Source organism: Lagenorhynchus albirostris, chromosome X, assembly GCF_949774975.1.
Source record: "Lagenorhynchus albirostris chromosome X, mLagAlb1.1, whole genome shotgun sequence".
NCBI classification, from domain to species: Eukaryota; Metazoa; Chordata; class Mammalia; order Artiodactyla; family Delphinidae; genus Lagenorhynchus; species Lagenorhynchus albirostris.
Window position 1 is genome coordinate 86,731,452 of NC_083116.1, and position 15,385 is coordinate 86,746,836.

The following is a 15,385-nucleotide window of genomic DNA, read 5'->3' on the forward strand; positions in this document are numbered from 1 at the left end:
GTTTCTCGCCCCTCTACTATTCTCTCCACATGTCTCCAACAAATCCTTTCTTAAAAAATGACCATTTAAAACAAGTATGACATCCCCTTGCTGAGAAAGCTTGAACGTATTCTTATTGTCTTAGGTGACAAATAGGATGGCACACATATGCATAGCAGAGTGGATACATCTTAAAAGCATAGTTCTCAGTTAAAATATTTGAATGTAAGAAAAATTTATGTACTATAATGCTTCCAGCAACGATGAATTAACAGGAATCCGATGTGCTCTGCCACCTAAATATCTATAAACCAAAAAAGTTACAAAGCTTTACGTCGTGGCTCCACGAGCCACGCAGGACATTGATCCCCAAGATAAGGGAAATTAAAAAGGTGATCCCCAGGATTGCCCAATTCCCCCCAACTTCTTGCCTGGATAGAGTTTACAGGCTGCGGCACAGGGAGATTGAACACAAACAGAGGTGAATAAGTGAAGGAGACAGAGCTGAGAATTCCAAGAGGCCAGTGTGACTAGAATATTCTGGGGGTAATGGAGGGGAGAGAGCTGCACACTGAGGTAGCCCTGGAGAGCTGCAGCGGTTTCCCATCTGGGTGCAGTGTATGAGAAAAGGGCAGTGGTGGTAGCTGACTTCCATTTTCTGGAGTGAGTAGTTGTGTGGATCGTGGTGCCATTTACTGAGATTGTGAAGATGGGAGTTTTAAAAACAAGAGAGATGGGGGACGTGAGTGTGTGGGGGTGGTGGATATAGCAATACCACAGTGAGACAGACTCACTGTGAGGAGCCCTTGAAACATCCAAGTGGAGATGTCAAGTAGACGAATGAATATATGGATTTGGATCTCAAAGCTGAAGTTCGAACTGGGGTTGTAGATTTGGGAGTTGTAAGCATATTAGCATATATAGTTATAAAGCATCTAGCATATAGAGGGGCTGGTATAAAAATGAATACAATAGAAGTTCTCATCATAAAAAATTGTAACTATGTGTGATGATGGATGTTAACTGGACTTATTGTGGTGATCATTTCACAGCATATACAAATAATGAATCATGATGTTGTACACCCGAAACTAATATAATGTTATATGTCAATTATATCTCAATAAAGAAAAAGAAAAAATAAGAATAAAAAATAAAATAAAGCGAATATAAAAATCCACTATGGATTTTGTAAAAAAAGCACAGTTTCAAAATGAGATGGGAACATAGCATTTTCTATTAGCATATAGCGGTTTGTCAAGGCTTTCGCTTCTAAGGTCTGGTCACGTCCCACAGAAACGTGTTGCACAGGAAGGGCTGAGAGACACAAGCAGCTGACAGGGAAGGTTGCTATGCAACAGCTGAGGAAAGCCATCCAGACAGGCAGAATTGATGTTGGTCACTGGAGAGTAAAAGCTCTGGTCCTAGCAATAGCTTCCATTCAGACACAGGGGTGGACAGCCTGGAGAGGCTGATATAAAAACGAATATAAAAGTCCACTATGTTTTTTTGTAAAAAAAAATAGAAGTGCAATTTGGGGTGGGAACATAGCATTTTCTCCAGTCATTCTGGAAGCGCAGCAGCATGTGTGTCCTTAGGTAGGACCCCAGTAAGTTCTCCTTTTGCTTCACATTTTGCATATTGAGAAACCGGGCTCAGAGATGTCCAGTGACCCAAGCGGGCTTTCACACAGCTAGCGACAGACTGGTCCAACACTCCGTCCCTGGAATTCGGAAGTCCAGCCCAGCTTCTATCCACAAGATCACAGCTGCCCCAGGCCCCAGCCATGGAAGGAACCAGGCGAAACATTTACTCTGAATCAGGGCTTGCCATGGCTCAGACACACAAGCGCCTGATTGTCCTGGCCGCTCCAGTGGGCACCAGGAAGGCCTCAGGCAGCGTGTTTGTGCCACTCACAGCGAAGAGGCCTGACAGTCGGAGCAGGGAGTGGACCCCAAGGAGCAATTCTCACACCTGGATGGACCCACATAGAGCAGGCAAGGGTTGGGCCTGGGGCTCCTACCTGTTCCCCCTGGAATGCAGAGCGTGAGCTTAGGTCTCAGAGAACAGAAACCTGGCTTGTTGGGACAGATGTTGACAGGGCAGGAGAGGTGGGGTGGATCTGCTGCTCAAACTGAAGAAGGGAGGGTGCCTCAGTCCCCGGGGCCAGTGCCAGTGGAACATGGATTTTTGGAGTCAGCGAGACCCCGGCCCAAATTCTGCATTTTCAACCTGCTGGCTCTGTGGCCTTGTCTAGGTTGTGCGATGTGTCCGTCTGTGCCTCAGCTTCCTGATCTGTAAAATGGGGATGCTGACATCCACCTCCCAGGGCTGCTGTGAGAGGAAGATAATGCCCAGCACAGCTCAGGCTGTGACACACAAGCTGCATGAAGAGTGGCTGGGGAAGCAGATGTTCCCAGTGTGTCTGGGGGCCCTAGAGGTGGATAGTGGAGGGGAACGCAAAGGGAACTGGTGTCCTCTCGCCATTTCCATTTCTCTTGTTGCAGTTGCAGACTGGGCTAGAGACCTCTGTATTGGTGACCTAGGGGTCACGCTGGGGAAGCAGGGCTCAGTGTATTCCAGACCACACTGGAGGAGCTTAGAGGCAAGGGGGAGGGCAGGGCTGAGAAGCATTGTGCAAAAGTGGGGGGACTGAGGGTATATGATGGATGGGTTGGAACCGCAGTACAGGGTGTGAGTGCCCGCGCCTGCGGTCGGGGGCGCGGAGGCGGAGGTGGGGAACGGTGAGGGGAATCTGGCGGGAAGGAGAAAACGCCCCCCTACCCCGCCCACCCACTGGCGGAATCGCATGCGCACAGGGGACCTGGTGGGAAAGGCTTTTGTTGGGATAGCGGGCCGGCTGGAGGGGTCCGCGCATGCGCAGGCTGCCCAGCCGCGCGGCGGGGAGGGGGGGCGTTGCGCGGAGAAAAGGGGCGGGGTGGTCGGAGCTGCTGTGCTGGCAGCAGTAGGCGAGGGCGCGGCTGCGGGGTTCCTGGTGCTGAGGACGGACGCCATTGGAGCCCCAGGGAAGGTAAGGATCCAGCCCCAGACAGGACCGGGAGAGAGCGAGTGGAACGAGGGTACGCTGTGCCCTCCCCATCCCCAATCCCCCGCCCCCGGATCTGAACAAAGCCCAAGCACGCAGAACCTGAACCCCCTTTGACCCGCGGTCTAGATAGGAGCCTCCCCCCTCCACCGCCATCAGACGCAGGCTCCCCGATCCGAGCCCTACTTACACCGGAGCCCACCATCCGAACCCCTTTAACAGACCCGTGTGCTCCGTGCTGAGCTTCCTTAGAGCGGAGGCCCCACCTCCACCCCAAACACTCTGAGATCAATCCAGTGGAACTGAACGTTTTGCCCCCTTCCTGGAGTTGCAGTCCTGGCCTCTGAGACCTCCAGCGCTCCAGTTCGAGCCTCACCTAGCCCGAAGACCCCCACCCCATACACCTTGAGCGCTCCTGTATGAGCCCAACCTAGACCTGAATCAGCTGAATCCCCCCACCGGCACTTAGAGGGTCCCTGGGATTCATTTTCCCAGAGCTTCCAGCGGTCCCCGTTTGTCTCAGCCCTCTCATGTCATTCTCCTCCCCACCGTCCTGGCCCCCTGCTCCAGGCATTAAATTCAGGCGCTTTATTTCTCCCTCTCTCAACGCATCTCCTATGGGACTCTTTGGACCCAGGCCCGCCAGTGCACCCCTTGTTCAAATCCGGCCGCTGGGCCGGGGAGCCTGCCTGTCCTAAACTCCCCTTTCAGTGTAGGGACTCCTCCGACCTCCTCTATCCTTCTCTTAGGGCTCTGTCTCTGAGGGAATCTACCCCAGCAGCCTTCACTCCCCCACCCACCCCGACCTTATACTGCCTGGTAACCTGATGATTGCAGCTCCCCACTTCCTGAGAGATCCGGCCTCCTGCTGGGTCCTGCCCCCCTCCCCCTGAAGAGGCCTCCCCGTCCCTCTCAGGCTGAGCTCTCTTCTCCTTGGCACCCCCAGCATGGCTGAGGGAAGCTACCACAAAGAATCTGAAGGGTACAACGTTGAAGACATGGACGAGGGTAGTGATGAAGTCGGGGAGGAAGACATGGTTGAAGGCAACGACTATGAAGAATTTGGTGCTTTTGGAGGCTACGGAGCCCTCACCAGCTTTGACATCCGTATCCTCAGAGCCTTTGGGAGCTTGGGTCCAGGCTTTCGCATCTTAGCGGTGAGGCCCCTTGTCGGCCACCTGCTAGCCCTGGGCCTTCCCTCCTGCGACGTCAGGGAGGATGGGAGGAGGGGGTGGGTGAAGGCTGGAGTTGAATGGGGAAGGACTGCCCAGCTTCACCAAACCTTCCCTCTCCTGCTGGGAGAAGGGGGATTTGGGAGGGTCTGGGGGCTGGTCGGGGGCTGGCCAGCACAGGGCGAGTGTGTACAGCTGTCTGCCTTGCCCTCCCCTCCCTGGTCTTGCAGAATGAGCCCTGGGAACTTGAAAACCCTATGCTGGCCAGGACTCTGCTGGAGGCATTTCGGATGGATCCAGAAACACTTGCCAACGAGCCGGCTGCCCGTGCTGCCAACGTAGCCCGGGCCGCCTCCTCTAACCAAGCTGCTCGGGCCGCTGCTGCTGCTGCCCGTGCCACCTACCATCAGGTGGTCGCTAACCACTCAGTGGCCACAGACCAGGGCTCAGGAGGCGATACCCAGCCCATGACATCCGCTGCCGAGGCTCAGGCAGCCACCCTTGAGACAAGCCTTGCTTCTCCGCACAGCTCCCAGATGCTAGTCAAGAGCGAGATGGCCACCCCCGGGGCTCCAGCAAGGTCCACGCAGCCCCAGACATCCTCCCGGGCCCAGGAGGCTGCTGCCGAGGGCCCTAGTACGGCCTGTGCTTTCTCCCAGGCCCCACGTGCCAGTGAGATGGATGCCACCCGGCCCAAAACAGCCTTCCTGGGTCAGAACGATGTCTTTGATTTCACCCAGCCGGCAGGTGTCAGTGGCATGGCCTTCCCACGCCCCAAGAGACCTGCCCCGGCCCAAGAGGCTGCCACAGAGGGCCCCAGTGCTGCCTCCGGGGGGCCCCAGGCAGCCTCTGCCGGGGAGGGGGCAGCCACCCGGCCAAAGACGACCAAGTCTGGGAAGGCTCTCGCCAAGACTCGGTGGGTGGAGCCTCAGAATGTTGTGGCAGCAGCTGCTGCCAAGGCCAAGATGGCCACGAGCATCCCTGAGCCTGAGGGTGCAGCTGCCACCTCTCAGCAGAGTGCGGAGCCCTGGGCCAGGATGGGAGGCAAGAGGACAAAGAAGGTGAGACCTCCCTGCTGTCTCCAACCCCCCTTGCTCCCCTGCTTTCTGGGCCCTCTCCTCTCTGCCTCCTCCTCTCCCTCCCCGCATCCCCTCCCTTCCCCTCCCCTCTCCTTCCCTCTCCTTCCCTCCCCTCTTCTCTCAGCTTGTGCATGTTTCTCCAAGACAGGTTAACTAGCATGTTTTTACTCCACGTAGTCCCTACCCTCAGGCCTGGAGGGAGAAGCGGTTGGCTCAGTGCCTGGCACTTAGTAAGCACTCGGCACGTGTCATCCGCTGTTCCTACTACCCTTATCTCCAAGTACCTGCTCTGGTTAAGATGTGTGCCAGGTGCTTTTGCACGGGTAGCCTGGTAGCCCTGAGTCTCTCCTCTGTCTAATGGTACAGTCCAAGCACCTGGATGACGAATATGAGAGCAGCGAGGAGGAGAGAGAGCCTCCTGCGGTCCCACCGACCTGGAGGGCATCGCAGCCCCCACTGACAACTGTGCGGCCTCAGATGGCCCCTCGGCCCCCCATGGCCCTGAGGTCCCAGGTACCCTCAAGGCACGTACTGTGCTTGCCACCCCGCAATGTGACCCTTCTGCAAGAGAGGGTAAGAAGCCTGCCCTTCCCCCATCTCGCTCCTCTCCTCCCTTGCGGGCCTGTTCTTTGAGGTCGCCCACGCCTTGGTCTACCCGTGTGCTCCCTCCTTCTCCAGGCAAATAAGTTGGTGAAATATCTGATGATTAAAGACTACAAGAAGATCCCCATCAAGCGCTCAGGTGGGCAACCTGTGCCCCCTCCCTGAGCTCTGCCCTTCCCCCCTCCCACAACCCTGCCCTGTGGGCCTCCCATCAGATGCCCACACACACACATCAGGCCTGGCTGATGGCTCCATTTGCACGGTGTGGGGTCCTGAGTGTGCTCCCTTCATCAGGGCTGACAGAAAAGCTGCAGCTCTGTGGCCCCTGCTCAGCCTCGGTGCTTTGCCCACCCCTCCCCTCCTGCAGACATGCTGAAGGATGTCATCCGAGAATACGATGAACATTTCCCTGAGATCATTGAACGAGCAACGTACACTCTGGAAAAGGTGGGTGCGGGGCCGGGGGCAGCTCTGTGGAGCAGGGGCCGCAGGGAACCCTTGCCCCCTGCATCCCCTCGAGGCCCAAGGGCAGGACTATGTGCTCTGGAAGGAAGCCCTCCCTGGCCTCTCCACCTGGGAGCTTCCTCTGCCTGCCTCCTTCCCTCCTTCTTGCCCTTCGTGCTCTCTGAGTGTCTGTGGTCTCCTGAGGTGGATCCCATTGTCTCAGCCAGTGTCAGTGCTCCCACAGGGTACTTCCTCTGCGGCCTCTCTTCTTCCTCCTCCCCCAGGGCTTGGGGCTCCCCGCCAAGGAAAAGCTCTAACGGGGAATTGAGTGACTGCCTGCAGGACACCCAACATGGATGTTTGATCTCACATTCTGTTTTCTCCCCCATGTAGAAGTTTGGGATCCACCTGAAGGAAATCGACAAGGAAGAACACCTCTACATTCTTGTCTGCACACGGGATTCGTCAGCCCGCCTCCTGGGAAAGTGAGAGAGCACAGGAGGGTGGTGGCCTTCCTTGGTGGTGCCTCCCCGCTCCTCTCAGAGAAACGGGAAAGTGGGGTTGGGGGGCCTAGCACGGCTCCCACCCAGAGTTAGCGGTGCTGAGCAGTTAAGGGCTGGCAGGGGCAGTAGCCTGGGCCGAGGATTTGCTGCTCTCCGGGTTTCGCCCCTGCCCACCCTTCCCCACCCCCATCTTCCTAGGAAAGCAAGCTCCTTGGTTGCCTCTCCCTGCTAAGGTCCTGGCCAGGGCTTGGCAGAGTGGGCCTCGGGAGGGGGACGGGGGTGTGGGGGTGCTCTCCAGTGGAGTTGTGCTCCCGACGCAATGCGCAAAGGGCAGGGAAGGTCTGGATGTGCCTCTGGACACAGGGTTGCCAACCGTTTGCTCCCTGCCTAACCCCATCCTCGGCAGAGCCCTGGGAGGAGGTGTTAGCATCCCCATTTGATGGATGAAGGGACTCAGTCTCAGGCCGAGGAATGAATTGTCTGGACCAGGTAGCGCAAGCCATACAGAGTAGGAGGAGCTGCCCTGTAGCCCAGCAATCTGGGAGAGGCTAGTTGAGTGAGCCGGCTGTGGTCCCCCCGGGAAAATGGCTGCTGGACAGGATCCCTCTTTCTACACCTTCAGGACCAAGGACACTCCCAGACTGAGTCTCCTCTTGGTGATTCTGGGCGTCATCTTCATGAACGGCAACCGTGCCAGCGAGGGTGAGTGGCTGGACCTGCAGCTGGGGGGTTGCCCGCCGTCTCACCTCCGTGTGCTAAACTCTTGTACCTCATCTCCCCTCGCAGCTGTCCTCTGGGAGGCACTACGCAAGATGGGACTGCGCCCCGGGTATGATTGGGGTCTCTCGGCTCCCACTCCTCAGTGTGTCTGTCCTTGGGCACAAGAGGCCCCGGGATTGCAGTGGCCTAGTGGTCTCTGCGGGGCGTGGCGTCCTGGACTAGGTAGAGCGCAAAGGGTCCCACCAGGGTGCGTGGGGAAACGGTCCTGAGCACTGAGCACCCCCTCTGCTCCGTGTGCCTTCTCTGTTCCCAGATGAGAACTAAGAGAAACCATCGGACCTGGGGGCTCCGTCAAACCCCTCCCTGGGGCGTCGCTGACAAGTGGCCGTCTGGCCTCTGCTGCCGGCCCAGGCATCCATGGGGACACCCCACAGGCTGGGAAGCTCTCAGTCCTGCTGGGAGTGCTCCCGCCCACCCCGGGCACTGCCACTGTCTCTAGTCATGCATTCCTTTCCTTGCACTCAGGGTGAGGCACCCATTCCTGGGCGATCTGAGGAAACTCATTACAGAGGACTTTGTGAAGCAGAAGTGAGTATCGACTGAGTTCACTTTGCCTCCCACTCAGGCCTTCCTCGTGTGCTGCTCTGGCTGAGGAAGCCATTCCCCAGCCCATGTCTTAACACCAGAGGGATGGGTGTCTGGTGTGAGTGTGGGGTGGGGGGGAATGTGAGTGTTGGGGGGAGGGCAATTCCAGGGAGGCTTGGGGAAAGGGAGCACATGCTGACTGCGAGCACCAGGTGGGGTGGTGCAGCCCCCATCTCGTTCAGCACCTGCCCTCTAGGCAGTGTCCCCGGCTTTACATCTCAGGAGCCTGGGGCTCAGAGAGTGGAAGCCTGACATGGCTCCGGCTGGGATAAGGCCCATTTGGGCCTGGAGTCCAGCCCCGCTGACCTTCTAGCCCAGGCCCACCCCATCCTCGGTGCTTGGAGATCTTGTGTGCCCTCACACAGGCCCGTATGCATGTTCACCACCCCCACCCCCGCCCCCTGCACCACACACACACACACACACACACACACACACACACACAGATGGTCGAGAGTATGCATGGAGTCCACTGCTCTTGGTTGACTGTTTCTTCCTGTACAGTCATTTTCTAGGGTGGACTGTCCCAGGGTTCAGCCAGGCCACGGACGAGCCCCATGGTGGGGTGTGCTCAGAGCAGGGGGCCTGAAGAAATGGCTCCTCTGTTTACAACACATCCAACAGGAACCTGGGTTATTGTGACAAGGGGCACAAAACTCGTGGCCTTCCTATGAACAAATACCCTACACGTGCCCCCTGCACCTCCACGTGGCTGCTGGGCAGGACCAGTGGCCTAAGGGTGTGAGCACCTCAGTTTTGGAGGCAGAAACCCCTGGGAATGAGCGTGGGAGCGAGGCAAGGGCTGCGGGGCCAGGGCAGGCGTCCTGCGGCAGCCAAGCTGCAGCCTCGGGGCTGGGAAGGGGCCACCTGGGAGCCACTGGTGCAGCAACAGGTCTGCCTGGCTGGAAGCAGAAGTTTATTTTCCTCTCTCACGCAGGTACCTGGAATACAAGAAGATCCCCAATAGCAGCCCCCCCGAGTATGAGTTCCTCTGGGGCCTGCGCGCCCGCCACGAGACCAGCAAGATGAGGGTGCTGAGATTCATCGCCCAGGTAAGGCAGAGCCTCTGTTCTGGCTGGAGTTTCCCATACCTCGTTGGTTCGCTGAGGCCCAGAAAGGTTCCTAAGCCACTGACACAAGTTCACAGACGTAGTGAGTGGGTGGGGCGAAATCCCAGGTCTGGCACAGAATAATGGGAGCCCGATTCCAGTCGTGCGGGTTTCTATCATGATTTTGCAAAGCGCTCAGGAGGGCGTATGGCAGGAAGCAGGTGCTGAGCGAGGTGGGGTAGCTGTTCCGACGGCTGCTGTTCTTCCACCGCAGTATCAGAACCGAGACCCCCGGGAATGGAGGGCTCATTTCTTGGAGGCTGTGGATGATGCTTTCAAGACGATGGATGTGGATATGGCTGAGGAACATGCCAGGGCCCAGATGAGGGCCCAGATGAACATCGGGGAGGAAGCTCTGATTGGACGGTGGAGCTGGGACGACATACAGGTCGAGCTCCTGACCTGGGATGAGGATGGAGATTTTGGCGACGCCTGGTCCAGGATCCCCTTCGCTTTCTGGGCCAGATACCATCAGTACATTCTGAATAGCAACCGTGCCAACAGGAGAGGCACCTGGAGGGCTGGCGTCAGCAGTGGCACCAATGGTGCGGCCAGCACCAGCATGCTCGATGGCCCCAGCACCAGCTCCACCATCCGGACCAGAAACGCCGCCAGAACCAGTGCCAGCTTCTTCTCCTGGATTCAGTAAGATTGGAGGTCATTAGATGAGACTCTGAAGGATGGGGCGTGGAGGGACTGGGAGGAGTCAGGGGAAGGCCTGGGGTGTCATGGGGGAACGAAGAGAGCCTGACGGGACGCTCAGTTTGTTCTTCCTATCCCTGACGGTTCACCTGTATTGACCCTTGTGTTCTGGCCTTTGTGTCTCCCGGTTCCAGGCAGCGCTGAGGAGCTGCAGCAGCCCCCTGCCGAGCCAGAGTGCCTCCTCTGCCCCCCGCCCCCCGACAGAGCACTCTAGGCAGCTACTCCCCGTCCATGGAAGATGGCATGCCAGATGATGCGCTCTCTGCCCTTCCTGCTTTCCTGTGTGCTTTTTGTCGTGCTGTCGTGTTTTGGGTATCAGTATTGCATTAAAGTTGCAAAATCAGTCGGACGTCTTCTCCTTCTCCTGGGCAGGTGTGGCTCTGAGTGGCCGGTGGTCAGGCCCTCCGGGACAGGCGGGGGCCGCCTCCCCCTAAAAGGCAGACAGGTGTGGCTGGGTCAGGCACTGGGAGGCGCAGAGATGCCAGCTGAGTGTGGAGGCCAAGAGTTTCCAGGGGCTCCGGTCCATACAGTTTCATGATTTCTTACACTGTGTGGCCCCGGTTAAATGCCAGTGGGGATCCTCAGGAGAAGGGGTGGGGTGGAGGGCCGTGAGCCGGTGCCACCGTCCCTCCCACCAAGGGACGGGATCCACAGACATCCCCTAGGACCCACCTCCGCCCCATCTCTGGAGGCGCTGTCCTGGAATCCTTCCCTCATCATCCACACCATTTCAGGACCTCCTCCCTCAGACCGAGTCTTAAGGACAATGAGGTAGGCCTCACAGTGACACTCTCACCCCTCCAGCAGGTAGAAGGAGGAGCCATTACTGCCACAAGAGCCGATTCAGTGAAAGAAAGCTGTAGGCAGACCTGGACAGCCCATTGCCTGTGACCATGACCCGAGGCCCTTTGGGAGGCTCCGGGGCTCTTCTCCATGGAAGCAGGGCTCTCCCGGCGAGGCCAAGGCCAGCCTAGGTCTCTGTGTCTTCAAGGGCTGCGTGATCCCTGCGGGGGCGGAGGCTAGAACTTTCATTCCCCAGGTGCACGACAGTGAGGGCAGAGACACTTTGGAACCCTGGGAAGGACTCCGTAGCAGGAAGGGGCCGTCTCGGGCTTTTCTGGGTCCCCCAGTGACGTCCACAGCTTGGAGGACAAGGCTCCAGGTTAAGAGGAAGGAGAGAGTAGTGTAAGGACCCCAGCCCGCCCAGCCCCCCCCACCCCCCGCTTGCCTCTTTGCCCCAAGAAGTGGTCCCGCTCCCTCAGCCAGACCCGGATCCTGACCCAGACCCAGCTACATCATTTGCCAGAGCCAGTGGAAGACAGAAACTCTGGTCACCTGGCTCAAAATGTATTAACGATCGCAAGAGAGCAGCAGCAGAGCACTGCACCCCTAGTGCAGACCTGCTGAGGGACGGCCCGGGCCGCACCCCCAGGAAGCAGGCTCTGTGTGGACCCCCGTCCCCTAAAGACAGGCTTCACGCGGGTTTCTGCCTTATTTGTTGCTGCTTTGATTTCTGCCTCCCTGGCTGTGGGCTTGATGCCTGGCCTTGTGGACACTCTGTGATTCCGACAGAGATTCAGGCCCCTTCCAGGTGCAGGTTTCCCAGTCGACGGCCCGGGATTTGGGAACCCAGCCCTGGCATGATGAATGACACCGGAATGTTTCTGGTTCCCTTGCCCTGGGACCTCCCAGGACCCTGCTGTGCACGCAGTACGCACCTGCCTTGTCATGGACAAGGGTGGGGCACTCGCCACAAGCCACAGGGATGAGCTGGAGCACTGTGTTCAGAGGACACCTGAGATAAGGCAGCTCATCTAGAAAGGAGGAGAGAGCAGCCCTCAGAGACAGGGTGCTGGGGAAGGTACCACCTCCCCAGGCCTCCAGGCTTGAGCACTCTCCCCTTCCACCCCCTTCCCCATGGTTGTCTTCACCTGGGCCCTGCTCCCCCACACTCTGCAGGGAGCAGTGCTGAGAGCAGGGTGGGGAGGGAGGAAGAAGGGCACTGGGGATCGCGGAAAGACACAGGGTCCCCCAGAAACCTGCACCTGGAAGGGGCCTGAATCTCTGAGGATGGTCACCTCGAAGGCGGCCGACCTCCTCACCCATGGGGCAAACATGAGACCAAGGCAGGCCTCCCTCTCGGCCCCAACCTCAGCCCTTCCACGGGCTCCCCCACCACAAAGGCCCACAACAGGTCTCAGCAACTGTTTTCTGAGGCCCTACTATGCGCCAGGGCCGTGGCTGAGGTGTGCGTGCACCTTGGCAGCTCCCGCAGCTTTCTCCCCAGCCCAGGCCTGTGCCCTCTGACTCCTGGGACACTTGTTGATGGACAAGCACTCACCGATTCACTTGTTTCCAGTTACTGACGATTATGTATAAAGTCGTTCTGAATATTTGCATGCCACTACTCGTATGGCCTTGACGTCATTCACCAGACAGCCCTGATGGGAGGTGATGATCAGGCCCATTCCATGGATGAGGACACTGAGGCTCGGAGAGGGAGGACACTTGCCCCACGTCCCACAGCCAGGAAGGGGGCAGTGCTGGGACTCGAGCCCAGGACGCTTTGAGGCCAAATGTGTGCTCTGCCCACTGCAGTCTGCTGCCACTGCCTTCGAGGGACTCACAGTGTCGTGGGGTGACACCCCCAACTCTCACCCCTCTCTGCAGACACCCACCCTCCTGACCACCCGGGCAACCCATACAGCTCCCCATCTCCCTTCACTGAGCCAGCACCCCACCCTTCACGGCCTCCCTGCCCCTGAGGTTCATCGTGGGCTTTTAAGGCCTGCCACTGCCCACCCAGCCTCCTGACACATCCTCACTCCTGTGTCCTGGAGAGGCCAACGCTTCAGCATCCTCATCAGAAATGGACTCGCACACCTGAGGGTGACACAACAGTCCCTTTCCAGGCCAGCTGCCCTAGTATGGGGTTCAGCAAATACATGCAATATATTTTGAAACGGGTGACCTACCCACGGGTTACAAAGTTCAAGAAGTGAAATGGGGTGCACACACCCAATGACCACATGAAAGAAGAAAACTATGAAGACTGGATACTAAGAGTTGATGATGAGGGTGTGAAGCAAATGAACTCCCCTACACTGTCCATAGAAGTCTTCATTTGCAGGAGGCCTCCGGAAAACAGGAGGGATTAGAACATGTGGCTACTTCAGGCAGCCTGGACCGAGGAGGCATCAGAGATCAGGTCTAGGCGAAAGTGAGCCTTCTGAAAGCAGGGAGGGAAGACGTGGGAAGATGTAGCTTCACTATGAGCAGCGCACTGCTTTTAGCCAGGAATCTGAGAGAGCTGAAAGCCAGATAATCATGGGCCTTTCGGGAAGGCAGCAGCTACAAATTATCTTTAAGCTTGTCTCTGAAGCTCTCTAGGACACTGAGGGGTCCCAGCACCCAGAATCAGGACACAGAGGATGAGCCCTGGGATCAGGCCACCCTCACAAATCTCCTCCTCTTGCTTCCTTTCCCAACACGGTGAGGGGGGGGGGCGTGGGGGGAAGGGCCCCAGGCACAAGGTTCGGAGGCAGGAGGGACAAGGGCAAGGGCAAGAATCAATGCAGAAGGGCGTTCCCGATGTCCAACCTCAGCTGTAGTTTCACATACTTGTCAGAAGCATGCTTTGTCCTTCTGTGTGTGGGCGGGTTTCGGAGGCCTGCAGAGGCTGGCGAGACTCCCCTGCTTGCTGCCCACAAGGAGAACACTGCAATGACTGCTAAAGCCTTGAATATTTTCCTTATCAGAGGTCCACGTTTTGGGTGTTTGCTCATTTGCAAACTGAGCTCCTCCAAATGAAACTAATAGTCAAGGTTTCTCTTTATCAGTTGTACTGGGGTTTCACTGGCCACCAAAAATGTATCCATTTAAGTGTACAGTTCCATGGACTTTGACAAATGCTACCATCCATGTAACCACCACCTCAGTCAAGAAAGAGAACATTTCCCATCACCTAATAAAGTTCCCTTGTGCCCCATCCCAGTGAATCCCTACCATCCACATCCAGCCTTAGGCAACCACTGATCTCCTCTCTATATTGCTTACAGGTTAGAATGCTGTTTACGAGAGCCTGTTATACACATAAATATGCAATATGTAACCTTTTGTGTCTGCCTTTTTTCCCCTCTGCTTCAGTGCTTTGGAAATTCATCCATGCTGTGGCACAAATCAGTAGACTAAATTAAAATTGTTCCAATTCGCAAGCTGATTGTCTCTGTTGAAATCACACAAATACACCAAAATCTCCTAGAACTGGTAGGTGAATTTACCCAGAGTGCGAGATACAAGATTACAGCACAAAATCAATCATATTTCTAGATACTAGTAAAACAGCGTTGGGAGAAATGAAACTTAAGAGAGGAACACCACGTACCACTCACAAATGAGGGCGATTCTTAGTTGTGAATCTAACAAATGACACATAGTATTTGCATTCTGTAAACTGCAAAACACTGAGGAAAGAAATAAAAGAAGACCTAAATAAACGGAAGAACATACCACGATCATGGATTGGAATATTGACCGTAGTAAAGATGTCAGTTCCCCCTAAATTTATCTATAGGTTTAATGCAATTCCAATAAAAATCCCAGCAGCACGTTTTCATTTTGTAGGTATAAACAAGCTGATTCTAAAGCCTGTACAAAAAGTAAAAGAAACTAAAATAGCCGAAACAACTGTGACAAGAAGCATAAAATTGGAGTCACATTATCTCATTTAAAACTTATAAAACTACAGTAAACAAAAGTCAGTGTGACGATGGTGAAGCAACAGACACACAGTTAAATAAATTGGAGGGAAGATTCCAGAACTAGTTTCACAAAATATGGCCAATTCGTTCTGGACCAAGGTGCAAAAGCAATTGAATGAAGAAAGGATTGGCTTTTCAGCATATGTGTGGGAGCAACTGGACATCCATCTAAAAGAAAAAGAACCTCACACCTTATCCTAAAACCCACTAAAAATGAATCTTAGATATAAACCAGGAACATGAAACTGTAAAACTTTTAGAAGGAAATAACACAAAATCTTCAACCTGGAGTTTGGCAAGGATGTTTCAGGTATGACACCCAAAAACTCTTTTCCTCTGTGAAAGGCATTGTTAATTTAAGGGTTTGAAAAAACAAATCCCAGGCTGGGAGAATGTATTTAAAAATTACATATCCAACAAAGGTCTTGTATCCAGGATATATAAAGAACTGTCAAAACTCAACGGAAAGAAAATAGTGGAATAAATATCTGAAGAGGCAACTTCAATAAAAAGAATATATAGGTGGCAACTGAGCACATGAACAGATGTTCAACTTCCCTAGCTCTCAGGCAAATGCAAATTAAAACTAAGGTGAAATACCTGTCTTCCTATTTAAAAATGCT

General features: G+C 55.5%; 1 protein-coding gene and 1 non-coding gene across 6 annotated transcripts; both read left to right on the plus strand.

Annotated features, from left to right (window-relative positions):
- Nucleotides 1-2,937: 2,937 nt before the first annotated feature.
- On the plus strand, nucleotides 2,938-10,345 carry LOC132512968 (melanoma-associated antigen D4). 5 transcript variants are annotated; one of them, XM_060137094.1, is made up of 13 exons: nucleotides 2,938-3,010; nucleotides 3,972-4,182; nucleotides 4,428-5,258; nucleotides 5,643-5,849; nucleotides 5,955-6,018; nucleotides 6,247-6,326; nucleotides 6,717-6,808; nucleotides 7,449-7,528; nucleotides 7,613-7,655; nucleotides 8,072-8,134; nucleotides 9,129-9,243; nucleotides 9,515-9,957; nucleotides 10,137-10,345. In XM_060137094.1, the coding sequence occupies exons 2-12, from the start codon at nucleotides 3,973-3,975 to the stop codon at nucleotides 9,947-9,949; spliced, it is 2,220 nt and encodes a 739-aa protein (XP_059993077.1). In that variant the 5' UTR covers nucleotides 2,938-3,010; nucleotide 3,972; the 3' UTR covers nucleotides 9,950-9,957; nucleotides 10,137-10,345. The 5 variants fall into 5 exon arrangements, with proteins under 5 accessions (XP_059993077.1, XP_059993076.1, XP_059993075.1 ...); XM_060137093.1 differs by having other exon boundaries at nucleotides 9,515-9,945; XM_060137092.1 differs by having other exon boundaries at nucleotides 7,449-7,655.
- On the plus strand, nucleotides 8,754-8,882 carry LOC132514173 (small nucleolar RNA SNORA11). Its single transcript, XR_009538664.1, has one exon. It is a non-coding gene; the product is annotated as a small nucleolar RNA SNORA11 (small nucleolar RNA).
- Nucleotides 10,346-15,385: the final 5,040 nt, after the last annotated feature.

Excerpts from the sequence above, each read along its gene's own strand:
- LOC132512968 (XM_060137089.1), top strand. The coding sequence starts at position 3,973 with ATGGCTGAGGGAAGCTACCACAAAGAATCTGAAGGGTACAACGTTGAA. Across the intron at positions 5,850-5,954 it reads TGACCCTTCTGCAAGAGAGG|GCAAATAAGTTGGTGAAATA; the intron begins GTAAGAAGCCTG and ends CTCCTTCTCCAG. Across the intron at positions 8,135-9,128 it reads GAGGACTTTGTGAAGCAGAA|GTACCTGGAATACAAGAAGA; the intron begins GTGAGTATCGAC and ends TCTCTCACGCAG.